The 20,071-nt window shown below is 39.5% G+C and overlaps 1 protein-coding gene across 27 annotated transcripts in view; it reads right to left on the reverse strand.

Moving 5' to 3' along the window:
* Nucleotides 1-2,845: 2,845 nt before the first annotated feature.
* The window catches only part of adgrl2a (adhesion G protein-coupled receptor L2a), a 135,697-nt gene continuing 118,471 nt past the window's right edge, over nt 2,846-20,071 (reverse strand). For 2 of the 27 annotated variants that reach the window (XM_055184398.2, XM_055184395.2), the window contains 8 exons: nt 17,713-17,757; nt 16,730-16,756; nt 13,995-14,163; nt 13,763-13,891; nt 12,115-12,211; nt 10,282-10,410; nt 9,158-9,175; nt 2,846-5,155 (listed from right to left, as the gene is read on the reverse strand). In XM_055184398.2, coding sequence (XP_055040373.1) covers nt 4,389-5,155; nt 9,158-9,175; nt 10,282-10,410; nt 12,115-12,211; nt 13,763-13,891; nt 13,995-14,163; nt 16,730-16,756; nt 17,713-17,757 — 1,381 coding nt within the window. In that variant the 3' untranslated portion in view covers nt 2,846-4,388. Of the gene's footprint in view, nt 5,156-6,937; nt 6,989-9,157; nt 9,176-10,281; nt 10,411-10,855; nt 10,911-12,114; nt 12,212-13,762; nt 13,892-13,994; nt 14,164-16,729; nt 16,757-17,712; nt 17,758-20,071 lie in introns of those variants that run through there. The other 25 variants (XM_055184420.2, XM_055184399.2, XM_055184418.2 and 22 more) reach the window with 19 other exon arrangements.

Genomic DNA, 20,071 nt, shown 5'->3' on the forward strand with positions numbered 1-20,071 from the left:
CCAGCCCCCAGTTTGAAAACCACTGATTTAAGGGGTGTGCACACCAACGCTTTTACGCCGCGGCCGGTGCATGTTTTCAATTTATTCCAATGGAAGCTCAGTGTTTTTCAAATAAGCCAGTAGCTAGCGGGTTTTTTCCGCGCTGAAAACTGGCGCTCGGCGGTTTTCCCGCGCTCGGCGCTGAGCTTCGAGAGTTGAAAGAGATTCAACTTTGGGTGAAAAGCTCCGCTCGTCAATGTCAGTTCTCGCACGGCCGTCCAATCACAGTGGAGGAGGGGCGGGACATTACCACAGCAACCAACCGTCTTACAGCTGACGTATCAGCGCTACCAAAGCGCTTAGCTGAAGAAAGCTGGCACTCAGCTGAAAAACAGCTGGCATTCGGCATCCTCAAGGTGTTTTCAGCGCGTTTAAAAGTTTTGGTGTGTCCAGGCCCTTAGGGGCTCAGTACAAACCAATTCAAATAAATAAAAAAAACGTAACTCTTTCCCCACCATTAAGTTAATCAACTTTAAAATCCTTCACTGGCTTCCCTGTTGACTCGATGAGGTATGAGTAAATGTCAGTGTAAGACAACTCTGGCCAATGGATAGCATTGTTACACAAATTCGACACTTGGTGAATAAAAGGGACATGTTTTTAAATTGACCAAATTAAATTTGTTAATGTATCTTTTGCGCTCTATGGAGGGCAGGGTGGACATATAATTACTTTACATGTGTAATCTGAGTGATTTCTTAAGTTATGTATGCTTTCTGGCTATGTACAAACGTTGCTTTGTACCGCTATTTTGTCTGGAAGTCAATGGGAAGTCTAGTTTGTTTTGCCCTAAAAAGAGGCAGTGACGAAATTGACAGTCAAGTTCACGGATGTGCCGGTAGTCTGTAATAAACTTTTGTGAAAATCATGAAAAATGCTGCCGCTGGCTGGCCACTTTTTTACAAAACGCCAGTGAGGGAAAGAGCTAACTGAGCCACACTTAAAATGTGTAAAGTAAAGGGGGTCGCACACCGGACGCGCAGCTGAGCGCCACGCCGTTCTAAAAAAACCGAACACATTGTTTCTATGAGTATACGCACACCGGTGGTGCCTGTCCGCCGCGCCCAGCTACGACTCAGGAAGTTGCTCAAATCCCTGTCGCGCCACTCACATAGTTTAACATTAAATACCATCATATTTGTCCCAAATCATTAACGATTAACATTGGCTGCTAACGTATATTTTGTACATTGAAGTAGACGCTATCTGAATAAGCTTGCGCTGTTTAATATATCTCTGAGTTGACTCGACACGGTGCTGAGCTGCACGTCTGGTGTGCGACCCCCTTAAAAGTACCATCAGGTTAAAAGCAATACGAAACTATCTACACACCCCAAAAACACATGAGCACACATCTAAATCATTATTTTTAATATCCATTTCATATATAATGTAAAACAGAGAAAGCGTTACTGCAGCTCAACCGATAAGAACATTGCGTTCGCTGCACAAAAGGTCATGGGTTTGATCCGAGGGGCAACTTTTACGATCTCGATTAAGTCAATACGGAAGTAACTTAAACTGCAATTCATCGACTGGCCACTAGAGGCTGGCTCCAAAAGGGAGTCAATTCCCATAGACCCACATGTTAAAATGCCCAACTTTACAGTAGAAAATAATATGTTTACAGCCTGGTACAAAAAGTGTTTTTGGTCTATATAGCAAATTTTGCCCTTCATGACAACTGTGAGGGGTGTGAATTAATTTGTAAATTATATTAAGCCTTAAAGGTGCAGTGTGTAATTTTTAGAAGGATCTCTTAACAGAAATGCAAAATAATATACAAAACTAAATAATCAGGGGTGTATAAAGACCTTTCATAATGAACCTTTATGTGTTTATTGCCTTAGAATGAGACATTTTATCTACATACACCGAGGGTCCCCTTACATGGAAGCCGCCATTTTGTGCAGCCATGTTCCCTTAACGGACAAACTTTTTTACTAAGTTTTCTCCAACGATGACATGTTTGACCGATTGCGGCTACCGTAGCTTCTATTATGTGTTTCAAAAGCAAGAGGTGAGCAATGGATTAAGCCGTTGATTGCAATTTGCAACCTCACCACTAGATGCCACTAAAATTTACACACTGCACCTTTAAAGTTCTGCATAATTAAGGGCGTGGACACTTGAGTGACGGGTGAACTGCCACAGCTGTCAATAGAATTGAGCTGGTGGGCGTGGTTTCAGCAATCAGCCACCTCAGCTTCACCCACGTCCCGCCTCTTTACCCATTTTCGGTTATCCGCGAGTGATGCACGGCAAAGATGGCAACGGCTCTTCAGAAACCTATGAGTTACGTCACGGACACTAAGTACATATTTTTTTACAGTCTATGGTTTGATCCCAGGGTACACATGATACAAATGTTTATTTTTAATGGCAGCAATTTTATCCAAAGTGATAGTGCAGACACATATGTAAAGCATCAGATTTAGTATCAGTTTCTTTTCAGTGAATAACTTCCCATAAGCGTTTCCCTCTCAAACTGAAGATTAGAAAACTTTAAAGACAAGCTGAGAACTTCACAAACTGCAGTGTTGAGCAGTAAATGTTGTTATATTTCCACATGCAGTGCCCTCTAGCTCTAATGCAGCAAACTGTTACCACATTATGAGGTTTTATATTGCAGCACACATATCAACTTTCATCGGTGTGCATCACTGATCTAAAGAGAATAAACACGGTAAACCACCGAGAAACAACATCAGGTAAACACCGTCTCACTTTTGTATTTTAACACACAGCAACACACCCATCACCAGTGTGTAAGCAATAATAAAAAAAAACAGTCATTAAACCTTCATTAGACAAAAATTCACATTTATTTATTGTTAAACAAGTGTTGAACTTTACATCCTTTCAGTATCGGGCTCCTTAACATGTTCATCATGATGGGTTCCTTAATAATGCTTATGAGAATGAACTACGTCAACCAGTGCTGTAAAATATTCACAAAAGATTTTTAAACTATCATTTTTTTACGAATAATTTAATAAATAAATATTGAACCCCAGCTGCGTCTTTACAGTCGTCCTACGCCGCGCTCAGCTACGTTTCGTGCGTTGCACAGATTTGCACGAAAATAAATTTGTGCAAGGCACGAGATCTTCAAAAACTATTACAACTAAATCATCCGAAGCAGCAAAAAATCATTTTCAGGAAGGGATCTCTCTTATTTGTAACGTACATTTGGTAATTCACTGAAAGCATCATAAACGCCTTCATAACTTTATACAGTACACAATCATCTTTACATTTAGGGTTGTCATTATTTATTTGTATTTTACACAATCAATACATCAAAATATATATTTTGTTCTTTGTTATATCATAACCCTCTACAGTTTCAATTACAACTGAGAAAATATAAGGCCTGGGGTCTGATTGCTAGTGGTCATATGAAATATTGTTGATGGTTGAAAAGGGTGATAATAGATCCTGGCTTCGAAACTTGAATCCAATTGGGACGATCTGCATGTATTTAGGGTGTGGAGATTCGAATTTTGTATATAATAATTATAGTAAAAAAAAATCAAAACTGCATTTAAAAGAGAAATGTGAACATATGTACAATATTTATGTATGCACGTATGCACTGTAACAAGAACTGTTTATTATAATTTTTTTGTTTATTTTAATTTTTTATGTGAAATTGTATTCCTATAACCAGGCCCACACGGAATCTGTGCATGCGGAAAGCTGCTTAGATTTCCACAGAAATTAAACATTCGTCACGGAGTTCTTCACACCCCCTGCCCATGTTTGTTTGTTTGTTAAATATTCGGGGTAAATTGATAATTCAAATAAAAATACACCGCAAAAAAATCATTTTCTTAAACAGTATTTCTATCTTGTCTTCAGTAAACACTTCCAAACATCTATAAAAGAAGTTCAATTTAGAAAAAAAAGGAAAATTGTGTATGGCTCTATTTTTTTATCAGGGTTTATTTTTCCTACTCCATTAAAAAAAATTCTCGGTTAAAAAACAACAACGTGCCAATGACGAATAAAACCAAAATTTCTCTGAAAACAAGTCTTATCTAATCCAATATTGCCTTTAAACTGGTTGTTTACTGGAAAACATGACAAAAAAACTAATTAAAAATATTTTTTAATACATTTCCCAGAATTTCCCAAATTTCCCCTCAACCCAAAAATATCAGCACAGAAAATGAAAGATTCCATCTGGGCCTGCTAGAACTCATTTGACAGCAGCAGTTTGTCTCCAGCATATGTGCAGTTATGTGGGAGGCTAAAAACAGGAAGATCGTTTGGCTGTCAGTGGATGGGCGGGGCTGTGTACATGGTGGGCGGTGCTTACAGTTAGTTTTATAACGAAAACAGCTCTAAAGGCTCGTGACCAGCTGCATTTGTCCCTCCCGTACGTCCCCCTCGGGGACACAGGCGTCCTTAGAGTCAGGGATGATGAGGCCTTCGCTACTGTCTCTGCTCATCTGATAATACCCGTGCAGGTGCTGGCCGGAGCCCAGGTTAGGCATGCTTTTATAGTAAACGTCTTCGCTCGGACTGTGTTTGGAGGGCGAGAGGGGTTCCTGGCAGACGTCCGGGCTGCTCTCCGAGAACGGCGAGTCTCTGAGGTTTGGCATGCTGGTGTACACCGAGTCTCTGTTGGGGGAGGGCAGGGCGGTCTCGGCCGGAGGCGGGAGTTGGCTGATGAAACCGCAGGGTTGCGAAACGACCTCCTCGTCGGGCCTCGCTCTCTCCTGCGTGTGGTACAGGAGCGAGTGAGTTCGCTGGGGGATGAGGGGGGCTTCCAGCGTACGAGGATGCGTGTGGTGCATCCCCAGACCCCCTATTTCGCTGTCTCCGCCCACCTGCACAAGGGATGACGTCTCTGCGACGACAGGCTCCTCCCCTCTGCCGATCCCGCCCCCCCTTTTGGTGCCGATTCGGGACTCGGCGGCCCTGAGGTTGTTGTGCACGAGCTCGGAGATGATCATCTTTTCGAAGGCCGTGTCGTTGAGACCGAGCCCGCAATCCACCACCTGCATGCCGTCGCCGTAGTTATGAAGTGAGTAGCTGTTATTAAAGTTCCCGTTGAGTGGTAGAGTACCGAACGTATTCAAGTCTCTGCCGCTGGTCACAGAGTGTCCTGGAAAAACACAAGAAGAGCGACTTTAGTCTCTTTTGCTCCCACGAATACAATAAACAATATGTTTAATGCTGTTCAGGATCCACGTTTACTATGAAAGCTGAATTCGGCAAAATTTCGTAGTTAAAAAAATTTGGTCAGCACGTGCAGAACTCAATGAGGTGAATTCACGACAGTTGGGCCACATTGAATGTGTAAGCATGGCTCATATTTAAGCAAATGAGGCTAATTATGTAATTTGCCTTCTTCACAAAAAGCTAATTAACCCTGCGCTACAATATTACAAAAACGAAAGCAGGCGGTAAATGGATTTTATTAAAGAAAACAAAACAAAATTTAGGTGCAGTTTCAAGTGATCATGGCAGACAAAATTGTCAGGGAACAGTGTTATAACTGCCCCAACAAGCAATAGCTGTCATTTCACCATCTAGGTTATAGACCTAATATAGTCTGGCTGTGACTTAAAGGGACACTCTACTTTTTTGAAAATAGGCTCATTTTCTAGCTCCCCTAGAGTTAAACATCTGATTTTTACCGTTTTGGAATCCATTCAGACGATTTCTGGGTTTGGCGGTACCACTTTTAGCTTAGCTTAGCACAATCCATTGAATTCGATTAGACCATTAGCATTGCGCTCAAAAAGAGTTTCAATATTTTTCCTATTTAAAAATAGGCAGTGCCCGAATGTAGTCCCCTGCTATTGAAAGTTACCAAGGGGACTATTTTTGGGTGCTGCGTAATATCATCGCCCCTCCTGCAGCCATGGTACGGCAGCAAAGTACTTGATTATTACACCAGAATGAGAGTAAAGTTCCTAGACATATCGGCCTAGAAAATCACAACTTTTAATTTTCTGATGGTCTTAGTACACGATGTAACTACAGAAGATTCAAGTTTTAAATAAGAAAAATATTGAAACGTTTTGGTCATTTTTGAGAGCGATGCCAATGGTCTAATAGGATTCAATGGATTATGACAAGCTATGCCAAAAGTGGAAGCGCCAGACACGGAGATCGGCTAAATGTATTCCAAAACGACAAAAATCAAATGTTTTACTTTAGGGGAGCAAGAAATTGAGAATATTTGCTCGATTTTCTCGAGTGTCCCTTTAAATGTCGTTTTTGCCAAAATAACTTGTGAGATGTTGTTTTAGCCTAGATATACGGACTGTGATTGGACAGCTATTGGACATCTTTAAAACATAAAATTGTGTGGGCACAAATAAAATTCAGGTGTCTGGATCGCAATAATTGAGTAATACTGTATAATCCCTGTAAAATATGTCAGATGTAAGGACCTGGAAGATGAAAATTCAGAGGATGCAAATTGCATTTAGCACTGATTCTTTTGGACGTGCTTGTATGGTCGTATAATTTTTGTTTCCTGTGAATCAGGTGCTAAAACAAAGTATGTGGCGAATGCACGTCAAAGCGGGCGCAACTGCGAATTTGTTTCAAATTATTCTCAATCAAACAATTCGGCACGGTTTCAAAATGCTGATTTCATCTGCATCCCAAACAACATTAAAAATTACTCAGCAACACCACACACACACACACACAAATGATACAGCGACACAGATGTGTATTCACAGATGGGAAAGTGGCGACGCTCACAGAATTGATCATGATCAGCTTTCGTCTGAGGCGGTTAAGAAGGTCGAGGGAGGGTAGAAAAGAAACGAAAAAAGCCAAATTAGAAAGAACACAAACAGCCATTTCTCACACTACAGGGAGCCAACAGAAGCGAGAGCATCCAACAGACAGGAGAGAGAAAACTCACTCTGCAACTCACATCAAGTCTGTCTGTTCAGGCCAGCAGACCTGAGCGCTGCTGATGAACGAAAAGAACACAAAACAAAACAAATGATTTATTGTACAACATGATGAGCCGTCACTCACGGAAAGAAAAGCTAAATTACAACCTTAGCGCAAGCAAAGGGTTCAGCAAATCAAATTAACATCACAATTAAAGGCCTTTTCCCTCAGTTAAATGTCACAGTTGTGGGGCTTTTTTGTCACGTGGTCATTTAAGCTTATTTGCGCACCGGTGTGGTCTGCGTGAGGTACGATAATCTTTAACCGCATCTGACGAAAGGCCGGGACACAGCCGTTCTCAGATGCCCTCTAAAGAAATGACACAAGAAAGAAAGCAGACGGCAGGTGGAAACAGAATGGGAATGGGAGTCTGAGAGCGATTTCTGCTGGATAGTGAGACGGGAGGGCTGTAGGAACAGGACGGCCTTACACCGACAGAAAAAGACAGACGGATGTGTTAAACAATGTATGTGGTTTAAAAAAGAAAGATGGTGGCAGAAAACGCACATTAAAAAAAACAAGCTATATATTCTGCATATTCAGATATTATGAACTTTCATTTCAATGTGAAGTCAATGTGAAGACACGTTGATGCGCGTCTGAAGGTCTCGCGGCGCGAATGAGGCGTTTAACACATCGCGGTAGACACGATTCCGCCTCATTCGCGCATTTAGTTCACGCGAATGGCGCAAAATGAGCGTTGTCGCGGCAAATGCGTGAGCTGAAAATTTTGAACTTTGGCGGAAAAATGTACCGTGTTAACCAATCAGGAGCTTGCTCTAGTAGTGACGTGATTACAGGAAGTGAGCGGAGTCGCAGAAGCCCCTCCCATGACACGAATTTCCGCGTGAAATTCTAGTCATCGAGACATTCACGCGGAAATGCGAATGAAGCGAGTAAACTCAAAATGTTTAGGCGCAAACTAGACGCGGTACACGCGAATTTGACGCCTCAAACGCGACTGGTGTGAACCAACGGTAAGTATACAAAGATATCTAAAGATAATGTAAAACTTAAGTGCTTCTACTGAAAAAAACCTCAATAGTAATGAACTGTATTAGTACCACAGTATAATGTGCAATTACTGATAATAATCAAATTTATTTATTAAACATAAGCCATAATAAGCCACAAAATGATGTGATAACCCAGCCCATTCTCACGAAATTTCGCTACATAGTCACTTTTTTTTTTTTTTGATAATTTTTTCATGATATTATCATGAATTTCCGCGTTGTTTCATGATCGTATAACAAATTCTTGTTTTCGTGTGATTATCACGTATTGGTTACCCAACTGTTTTGTCCTATTTTCTTACCATTGTCTCTAACCCTAACGCCAGGCGACATATAAAAAAATAAATCAGAAAAAATAGTATAAACCAATATATAAAGTGACATTCTAATGCAAGCACCAAATCTAACCCTAAACCGAACGACAATGGTTTAAAAATAGGAAAAAGCAGTTGAGTAACCAATACGTGATAATCACACAAAAACAGGAATCACGAAAAAACGCGAAAATTTGTGAAAATATCACGAGAAAAGAATAAAAAAATATGTGACCATTTTACGAAACCTCTTGAGACTGGGTAGGATAACTATGGTTTACCACGGTTAAGAGAAAAGCACAAAACTAAGCCTTGTGCCTAAGAACATCACTTACCATGGTAAATCACTGTAACACGTGGCCTCTTGTGGCTTATTGCTTTAATCTCAAGCACCGAGAAGAATTCAGCAAGAAATCTTTTTAATATCGAACACACTGCTACCAACATCTGCAGCCTTTCAAGTCAGCAGAAACTATTTGGATGAATTCAACGTCCAATTTGCTATTTAGAATTTAACTGAGACGTTATTTAACAAAGAGGAAAGGCATTTCATGGCCGCTTTCAGTAAATCGACATTTAAAAGCGACACGTGTACATTTAAACTTCAGAAAAATCTCAATAGTGCGTGTGTGTGTGATGTGCATGCATGGTGCCAACATCCCGGAGTAATGCAGCGATGATGAGAGTATCGGCGCGTGGCCGCTAACATTTGCTTATCTAATGATCTTAGAATCGTGTGCTAACGGTATGTGGATGATCTGTTGATGAACGCTGAGTGTGCAAGAGCTGACAGCGCTAGTAAAATCATGGTAAAACGATTATGACCTATAGGAGAATTTAAAAGTGATGGCATACTTGTCTCTCTGTAGGTCACTGAGTGAGTGCATAGGGGGAGAGAGAAAAGATGAGAAGAGTTAAACTGTCATGCAAAAAAAAAAATCACATTATAGTACATACAGTATGCTGCTTACAATTTAATTTATTAGACTGAAAAAATGGCCACATAAGGGACAGTACGTTTAATTTTTTTTTTTTTTTTAAATTAAAGGTGCAGTGTGTAATTTTTAGAAGGATCTCTTGACAGAAATGCAAAATAATATACAAAACTATATAATCAGGGGTGTATAAAGACCTTTCATAATGAACCGTTATGTGTTTATTACCTTAGAACCAGACCTTTTAATCTACATACACTGAGGGTCCCCTTATATGGAAGTCGCCATTTTTTGCTGCAATTTTTCTACAGAAGCCCTTAATGGACATTTTTTTTTACGAAGTTGTCTCAGACGATGACATGTTTGTCTGGTGGTGGCTACCGTAGCTTCTCTATGTGTTCAAAAGCGAGGGGTGAGCAGTGGACTAAGCTGTTGGTTGCAATTCAAAACCTCACCACTAGATGGCGCTAAAATTTACACACTGCACCTTTAAATAAAATAGTAAAAAAGTACAGGTAGGCATTTTGACATTTAAGACATTAAAAAATGTCTCGGTTTCATTGCATCAGATAGCAAAATATCAGTAGTCTCAGAATAATGCTGGAGCGTTTCTTAAAACTAGTTTCTGAGCCATGTTTTAGTTCACATTTCTTATGGATTACTTTTTTGACAAATAGAAAGTCTCATTTTTATTCAAAACCTCGAAAACGTATTTTTATTTAGCTTGAAAGCTTTATTCTGTCTCTATATAAAGTACCATTTGATTTGATATTGTGTTACATAATGCAATGATATTTGTATACTTTTACTGTGCATCACAAAAGCCACATGCATTTAAAAGCCCCCTGTGCTGTTAAATCACCCTCGCTGAAATCATCAACAGACACCTTCACCTTCGATTCCTAATATCTGTGATTCCCGTGGGTGATTTCTCGGCATAAAGGGGCTGGCATGACACACTGTAGTCTTCATGACACTACATAGCGGCACATGCTCTCGAATCAGAAAGAGCCAGAGACAGCATAGAGAGATTAGTAGTCAGACCTGGTGAGTGAAAGACTGGTACCGTCGGCGTGTTACATACGATAGTTTCGGCCAGTAATGTGTTGTAGGGGTTATTAGTGCCCTGCGGCCTCAGCAGAGGGTTAGTAAGAAGATAATTGCCCGTCATTCCTGAAGCGACAAAACACAAGACGACAAATACATCATGACCTGTGAGATTGTGTACTGTCTCCAAATTGAGCAAACACTTGCACTACACTTACATGCGTTATTATTGGGATTCTAAATGCTAATAAACAATTCAATTAATATTTATTAAAAAGTATTTGTTGTTTTAGAGAAATCCACATTAGGCATTACTAAAAATGTTAAAGTGGCTGTATTCAAAATATTACTGCAGTGTTTATATTCAGGTGTTCTTGCAAGGTAATTAAAAATGAAAAAGTTTCCAAAAATAAATCGTCCCATTTCGTTTCTGTTTAAAAACACTAAAGTGCAGAAATACCGGCGTTGTTTTGTTTGTTTGGCTTTTGTCTGGCGATGACATGCATGCGTGAAGGCAGCTGAGTGTTTTAGAGCAAGCCAAAGCAAACGGCTCTGAATAATACAACCTTACCACAGGTCACTTAGAGTTGAACATCATCTTCTCATCACATGCATTTCGGCCCTGGCTAAATAATAAATGACAGTTTCTCCTAAATCCTTGAAATAGCTGAACGAGAGTATGTTTAACTGACACAATACTGTGGGTAAAACAGACACAGGATGGGACTTCTCGTGACTGTATTGTCATCAGGGGGTGAATTCACTAACACAGTGTCATGTCTGTGTGCAAAAACCTGCATTTTATTCACTAACTACTCGTAATCCAGTTTAAGCAGGAGCCAAATGCACTAAAAAAGAAAATTTAAATTATAGTCATTTGACTGCTTTATGGGCAAAAATAGTTACAATTGCAGTATCACTGCTTATGGAAATCAGGTTTTATACTGTAATTTGGCACTGATTTTGTGGCTGTGTTTGCACTGTAAATTTACTTTTTTTTGTAAACTGGTCACGAAAAATAGCAGCTGCAAAACATTTTTAGTAAATTCCCCCCTCAAATGTAAATAGTTACTGTAAATATTAAATGCATTCACAAATTGATCTATGTCGTGTTTGTCTTCATTAAGTCTCCATAATTGTCACAATGGCTATTAATGAACGCAAAGACTCGATTTGATTGAAAATAGACTAAATACAACCCTAAACATTATTGCCAAAGTGATGTCATTAATCATGGCTTGAATGATTGTATAGGATTTTGTCTTAGACGAGTGCTTCTCAATTATTTTCTGTCACGCCCCCCTAGGAAGAATTAAACATTTCGCGCCCCCCCCCAACTCTCCGCCGCGACTGTAAATAGTATAATTTGTGTATAAAATTACACATCTGCAAAACATTGTATCCTTATTAACATTAAAGAAAACACAATAAAAGAAATATCAATCAACTACAACAAAGAATAACTTTATATAGTTTTTTTTTAGTCTGTAACAGAAAAGACTTAAAATGCATCAATTTGCCTGAAATAAAAAAATAAATCCTTTTTACAGTATATTTTTTGACCACTTGATACTGAAAAATTAAATTAAATATAATCAATAAATAATAAAAAAAACTCAAGCGGCTTATCAGCGTGTTTGGGGTGTAATGTCTTTAAGTGACGGTGCAAAAAAATCACTTCCTGAAAAAGTATTTTCCCCGGGGTCTCGCACGCCCCCCCTGGTGTCGCTTCGAGCCCCCCCCTGGGGGTCCCGCCCCACTATTTGAGAAGCACTGTCTTAGACTGTCACTTTAGCATGACTTTCCGTAAGTTTGGGGTATAGGACTGACCTTGATTGAGGGTTGATGTGCTGTTGATATCTCCTGAGATGAAAGAAGATTCGGATTGTTTTCTGACTGTATCGTTCCACATTCTTCTGATTCGACTCTGTTCAATAAAGAAACGGCCGCAAAACACAATATAACTCATAGTTTATTACTTTGTTTTGTTTGGGGACAGAGTTTTGCTGTTGCAAATATAATATTTTTATTTACAATAATTAAATTACATAAGCATCAGTTCCAGGATGCTGGACCAGTAGATACAGCATTCCAGCCATGCAGAAATTATTTTATAAAAGCAAAAAGATAAATAAGCAATAAGCTATGAACGGTCGTGCGACACTGTAAAAAATGTTGGGTTGTTAGTTGGGTAATCATCAACCAGAAGAACGTTATTTAAAACCCAACAATTGGGTTTGTCCATATTTGTGGACAAATTATAAATTGTGAATTTAGGTTTTGTTGTTAGGCAGGCCAAGCATATATTCACTATATACACTCACCTAAAGAATTATTAGGAACACCATACTAATACAGTGTTTGACCCCCTTTCGATTCAGAACTGCCTTAATTCTATGTGGCATTGATTCGACAAGGTGCTGAAAGCATTCTTGGCCTATATTGATAGGATAGCATCTTGCAGTTGATGGAGATTTGTGGGATGCACATCCAAGGCACGAAGCTCCCATTCCACCACATCCCAAAGATGCTCTATTGGGTTGAGATCTAGTGACTGTGGAGGCCATTTTAGTACTGTGAACTCATTGTCATGTTTAAGAAACCAATTTGAAATGATTTGAGCTTTGTGACATGGTGCATTATCCTGCTGGAAGTAACCATCAGAGAATGGGTACATGGTGGTCATAAAGAGATGGACATGGTCAGAAACAATGCTCAGGTAGGCTGTGGCATTTAAACAATGCCCAATTGGCACGAAGGGGCCTTAAGTGTGCCAGGAAAACATCCCCCACACCATTGCATTAATGAGAAATTGAACAGGCGTTCTTAATAATCCTTTAGGTGAGTGTATATATAGCCTAGCCGATTTATATTCAAAAGTCATAATGCTCAAAAAAATGTGCTCCACCTTAACAGATATAGGCCTATACATATATATTATTTTATTACCCATAATGGGTAAATATTGGACAGAACACATGCTGGGTTAAAAATTACCCCGTGCTTGGTTACAAATTTCCCATGGGTTGATGTTATGCAACCATGGGGAATAATAATCAAGATGAACCCAGCATTGGGTCAATTATAACCCAGCGGTGTGTTCTGTCCAATATTTACCCATTAAGGGTTAAAAATAACCCAGTCATTTTAAAAGTGTATGAAGACAATCACTAATTAATCGTGGCATGACATACTGCTGTAACTCGTATATTCATACAAACACTACAACATATCACAATGCATCACCACGATGGAGGTTCAAACTAAATTTAATTTAAAAAGTTAAAGCGAATCTGAATAACCGTGAGCGACTGTCTTGCGACTGCAAGAAGCACAAACACACATTAAAGACGCTCCTGAGCAGATGGAAGAGCACACGGTTTTTATTTCTTTCCAATATAAAACGTCTCTTGTAGTTGAAGTCACATTAAAACCGTGGAAATCAAAACAATAGAAACTGGGTCAGTAATGTTTGTACCTGAGTAGCAGAGGAATAGCGAGCGCTTGTCCGTGTTGTCGAGGTCTTTGTGGAGCTGTGCGAGCTTTCTGTCGGGATCCTGCTGCAGCAGTACGTGTGGCGGAGGCATTTGCTGTACTCTCTCCGAACCTGTGGTTCAAAGTAAGATTTTTCCATGTGAGCTTTTTAACACGCAGCTCATTAAAACGAACAGCTGCCGCCGCAAAAGCGCTGTATTTTGGGAACTACTCACTTTCTTTTGAAGGAGGCAGTGGAAGGTGAAGATAAACATGCCCTGGAAGGTGTTAAAGATGGTAAAGAGGTACGCCAACACCACAGATGACTCGCTGATGAAGAACAGTCCGAACGTCCAGGTCAGGCCCAGGAGACAGAGCAGAGCGAAGCCACCCATGACCCATGACCTTTAAAAGCAAATGAGAAAAAACTAAAGGCATGAGGGAGGGACATTGCAACACATTGCAACTGCAATATTAGTGAAACGACAAAATCAAATAGGGGCCCTTAAAATCATTTGGACTGACATGTTAGGCACAAGTAGATGGGAAATGCAGTGGAACACATCGCTGAAAATTTAATCAATCCCATATGAAAAGGGGATTATCATAAAGAAGGTTTAATCAGTATTGAGGCAGTGGAGTGTGGAGAGTTGTTTGCATGCCGCACTACTGGGTAAAAGACGCATGGTACTGGGCTGCATTCAGACAGAGGGGAGAAAGAAACAGTAATCATCTCTGATTGGTCCGTTTTAGTGAAGGAGGCGCTGAAAACAGGTCTCGGCTGGCTAAGGAACCAAAGAGATAGAGCTTGCTTTCATCAGAAAAAGATGATACATGAAACGAAAAATGATGATATAAAGGCATGTGAGGATATGAACGGTCTGAGGGTGTGTGAGGGAATGGGGGGTATAAGTAGATTGAAGGTTGATGGAATATTTAAGGGTATGAGAGTATAAAGGCAGTAAAGGGTTTAGGGTTTCAGAGTATAAAGGGGAACTGGGATGTATAGGGTTTAGGGAATGACGGTTTAATTACAATTGGGTTGTGGGTCATCAAGGAGCCTGATGAATGGAATCAGGTGTTTTATATAAGGAGACATCTAAAACATTCTGGGGGGGGGGACTGGAATTTGGAAGTTTAGGGTAACTGGGGTGTGACGGGTTTAGGGTATCGAGGATTTGAGGGCACAAGGGTGTGTATGGTTTAGGGTATTAGGGGTTGAAAGTGTAATTGTGATGAGTTTCGGGAATTGAGGGTTTCAGCCCACTGCAGTGTGTCGGGATTTAAGTTTAAGAGTTTACAGGCACTGGAGTGTGACGGGTTTAGGGTACGAGTTTTTAAGAGCTTAAGGGCAACTGGGGTGTGACAGGTTAGGGTATTGAGGATTTGAGGGCATTGGAGTATGAAGGGTTTAGGGGTTTGAAGGTGTTATTTTGATGAGTTAAGGGTATTGAGGGTTTGAGCCCACTGGAGTGTGTCGGGATTTAAGTTTAAGAGTTTACGGGCACAGGGGTGTGACGGGTTTAGGGTACGAGCGTTTAAGAACTTAAGGGCAACTGGGGTGTGATGGGTTTAGGGTATTGAGGATTTGAGGGCACTGGAGTATGAAGGGTTTAGGGGTTTGAGGGCACTAGGGCGTGTCTTGTTTAGGTTATTAGGTTTTGAGAGTTTAAGGGGAAATGGGGTGTGATGCGTTTAGGGTATTGAGGGTTTAATGTCACTGGAGTCTGTCGGATTTAAGTTTGAGAGTTTAAGTGCACTGGGGTGTGACGTGTTTAGGGTATGAGCGTTTGAGAGCTTAAGGGCAAATGAGGTGTGATAGGTTTAGGGGTTTGATGGCACTATGGTGTGTCTGGTTTAGGGTATTATGGTTTAAGATTAAGGGCAAATGGGGTCTGATGGGTTTAGGGTATTGAGGGTTTGAGGCCACGGGAGTGTGTCAGGGTCTAAGCTCGAGAGTTTAGGGGCACTGATGTGTGACGTGTTTAGGGTATGAGGGTTTGAGGGCACTTGAGTGTGAAGGGTTTGAGGGTACTAGAGTGTGTCTGGTTTAGGGTATTAGGGTTTAAGAGTTTAAGGGCAAATAGGGTGTGATGGGTTTAGGGTATAGAGGGTTTGAGGCCACTGGGGTGTGTCAGGATTTAAGCTTGAGAGTTAAGGGCACTGGGGTGTGTCAGGTTTAAGGTATGAGCATTTCAGAGCTTAAGAGCAATTTGGGGTGTGACGGGTTTAGGGTATGAAGGTCTGATGGCACTGCAGTGTAATGGGTTTAAGGTAGTGAGGATTTGAGCACAATGGAGTGTGATGTTTTAGGGGCACTAGGGTGTGTCAGGTTTAGGGGATTAGGATTTGAGGGTTTAAGGGCAAATGGGGTATGATGGATATAGGTTATTGAGGGTTTGAGGACACTGGGGGTTTGTCAGGATTAGGGTTTGTGAGTTTCAGGGCACTATAATGTGACAGGATTAGGGTATTGAGGGGTTAGGGTACAAAGGTTTGGGAGCTTAAGGGTGTGATGGATTTAGTGTATGAGAGCATAAGGGCACTGGGGTATGGAGGTTTGTGGGCAGGAAGATATAGCTAGTGGGGTATTGATTGTTAAAAGGTATTTCAAGCATAAAAGCACTGGATAATGAGTGGGTGTCACTGTTTTTGGGTGAGGGCATGACGAGTTTGAGCGTGTAAAGGCCAGGAGGGGTATGGTGTTTGGTTTATAATTAAATGTTAAGAATATGAAGACCATGAGGGTATATGGTATATGAGAATTTAAAGAATAAAAGGCTATGGAGGGATAAAAATGACAATGTATGATGGTCCAGGCAGCATAAACATGAAGAAACCAGTTAAGCCACACTGACAGACAGACAGAGCCATGAGCAAAGGCGGCACTTCTGGAAGAGCCTGACAAACAAACAAAATGAGGGGAAGAAACCATGACGCTGTGGCACAGACGTCTAGCTAACGCTCTTACTTGATAAATGGTTTATTATCTTCATAGCTAGAGAGCACGGCCAGCAGAGGAGAGAGACAACATTAGATCAGGCAAATCAGTTGGGTTAGCATAAAAGTCCAAATGTTAGAATTCTAAAGATGAAAAGAACGAAGCAAATAAAGCTGAACAAGGCAAAACCGAGTTAGATTTCTGAAAGACAAAATGTCCTGAATTAATGTACTTGTCCAGGTTATGGATTCTTAAAGACAACATGAAACAGCATTTGCAATGAATAGCAGTATCTATTGCACTTCTGCACTGCAATAGATTTCAAAAACCGAATGTTCAGTTGTGTACCATTATTATTTTCTCCTTGGGCAGCTTTTATCGCTCTCTGCTTGTGTAAATTGTTAATCTAACCAGCTGTGAATGCATAAAATTATTTTTTACACTTTATAAGTAACTTTGTTTAAATTTAAGCAACACTGAGCTGGTTAGCCCCACGTACAGTAAAGTCTCAAACTCCTGCACAGTCAAAATCAAATATGTTAATATCAAATGCAATTGCGTTGTACATTGTGTCACTTTTCTGAAAAGTATGAATGTATTGTTCCAACTTCGCTTGAAATTTATCAAGATAAAATGTACCTAGATGAGAAGTTAATAGTAATGTCAGTAAATTACATAAAAAAAAGACTTTGGATAAAATTGTTCCTTTTTAGAATATGTGCACCAATAAATTGGGCTAAAGAAGCCCAATGACCATTTTTAAGAAAATAAAATTTTGATTTCATGTTGTCTTTTACACATTTGATGACTGCATGACAAGATCCTCCATAAAACTTTACTGCCACATTACTACGCTAACGGCCATATAAAACTTTGATTTATCCGTGCTGTTTTATGCTATCAGTGACTAAAAAAGTTATCTCGGTTCAAATGTGCCAGTACTTCACAATATTTAAGGTGGCAGTAATGTTTTATGAGCGGCCCTTCAAGTACTGATGTACAGTGGATCTTACCCAGGCAAATCAGAATTATAATAGCCATCACAGACGCGATAATTACTGGTTTAGGTAAGAAAACAGACAGAGGACAGAGAAAGAGAGAAAAGGACAGAGAAATAACAAGGAGAAATGGGAAACAGAGAAAAATGAAAAGAATTGCAGCAGATTAGCATGCATGCAACATGCCGCAATAAGCCCAGGGCCGTTTCAACTCGCCCTGTGGTGATGGGTGGAGAGAAATTTAGACAACATATGGCAACACAATGCCCATGAGCAGCGTATTTGTCAAGTGTGCTGTTCATGTTTGTATCATAGTTTAATATAATCAAATACACATTTACCCCAATGGCTGTGTGTTGTTTTAAAGGAACCTACTGTGACACATCAAATGCAAGATACCTGCATGCTTACCAAAACAAGGCACGCAATGAAACTCTTAATATTGTTTTCATTTTTAAGAAATTGTGAATAAGGGGATGTGCTTTTTTATATTTATTTATGTAATTTGCATTAATATACAAACAAGTTGTATCATTTTAAGGGAAATAAAAATGTGGCATCTCCAATTCACCCAACATGCATGTCTCTGGACTGTGGGAGGACACATGAGTGAAGGGATAGTTCACTGAAAATTTTAAATCCAAACCTTTTTAAATTACTTTATTCTGCTGGACACAAAGGAAAATATTTTGAAGAATGTTGTAACAAAGCAAAACTAGTGCACCCTTGACTTCCATAGTAGTTACAAACATGCTTCAAAATATCTTCACCCGTGTTAAGCAGAACAAAGAAATGTATACAAGTTTAGAATAACTAAATGATTACAGACTTTTGATTTTTGGGTTAACTATCTGTTTAACTTTCAGAAATGTTAAAACTAAATATAACATGCAATGATTTATTTTCTATTAATTTCACTTTTCCATACATTTATAATGCTCCTGTTGTAAAAAAAAATCTAAATGCCGTTTAAAATACGGATGCACTGATATAATTTTTCGGGGCAGCTACAGATACAACACAGTCTCACGGGAAGTCGTGTTATAGTAACGAAAATTGTTGATTAATTTATTCGTGTTTGATGACACGAATTTCCGCTGTTTTTCGTGTCTCTGGAGATGAATGTCTTTTTCGTCCTTCCCAGCACGAATTTCTATCAATGGCTGTTCGTGTCTGTGGCACGACTTTCTTTATCGTGTCATTTTATATTTTGTTTTCTCATCGTTGTTTCCTATTTTTAAATCATTGTCGCTTGGGGTTAGGGTTAGATCCGGGGTTTGCGTTAGGATGTTATTTTTTGCATTGGTTTCTACATGTTTTTCGTCCACTTTTAAAACTATTCTCGCCTGGAGTTGGGGTTAGAGCTGGGGTTTGGGTTAGGAAGTCGCAGAAAGTGATTCTAACCCAAACCCCAAGCGACAATGGTCAAAAAATAGAAAACAACGATGAGAAAACAAAATACAAAACGACACGATAAAGAAAGTCGCGCCACAGACACGAACAGCCATTGATAGAAATTCGTGCTGGGAAGGACGAAAAAGCCATTCGTCTCCAGAGACACGAAAAACAGCGGAAATTCGCGCCATCAAACACGAATAAACCAATCAAAACCTTCGCCACTATAACACGACCTGCCGTGAGACTGGGTTGACAGATACCGATTTAAACACTTGCATACAACACAATACAGTTGGCCTATTAGCTAGTTTATTTCTGCATCAATTTTTTTACTAAGGCTGTCAAAAGATGAATCGCGATTAATCGCATACAAAATAAAAGTTTGTTTTTGGATATATATGTGTGCACTGTGTGTAATTATTTTACATATATATCAATACACACACATGCATCCATGCATGCATTCAAGAAACATTTACATGTATATATGTATTTATTTAGATTATAGATTTTATATGTAAATAAAGAAATATATACATAAATAAAAAAATTATTACATTTATACATGTATGTGTCTATTTATATATACATAATAATTACACACAGTGCACACACATATATTATGCAACTTTTATTTTGTAATGGATTAATCACGATTCATCTTTTGACAGCCCTAATTTTTACTATTTAACACATTGGATCTATTTAACATGTAACTGACCAACATAATGAGAGAGGCACAAAGTAAGATAAAATTTTGATGATTTTGGGTCTTTTTCCACAATTTAAAAAAGCCCAGACATTTTCCCCAAATACTTTTACTCTGACCAATGGCTCATGTCAATAAGTAATCTCTCATGGATAAACTACAAAATTTACTATTTTTCCCTCATCGCAGCTCTGATAAACTATAATCTGTACAGATTTTTATTTTGTTTTGGGAAGTATTTAATTATTTAAAAAAAAATAAATGCTG

Source organism: Misgurnus anguillicaudatus, chromosome 14 (genome assembly GCF_027580225.2).
Source record: "Misgurnus anguillicaudatus chromosome 14, ASM2758022v2, whole genome shotgun sequence".
Classification (NCBI taxonomy): domain Eukaryota; kingdom Metazoa; phylum Chordata; class Actinopteri; order Cypriniformes; family Cobitidae; genus Misgurnus; species Misgurnus anguillicaudatus.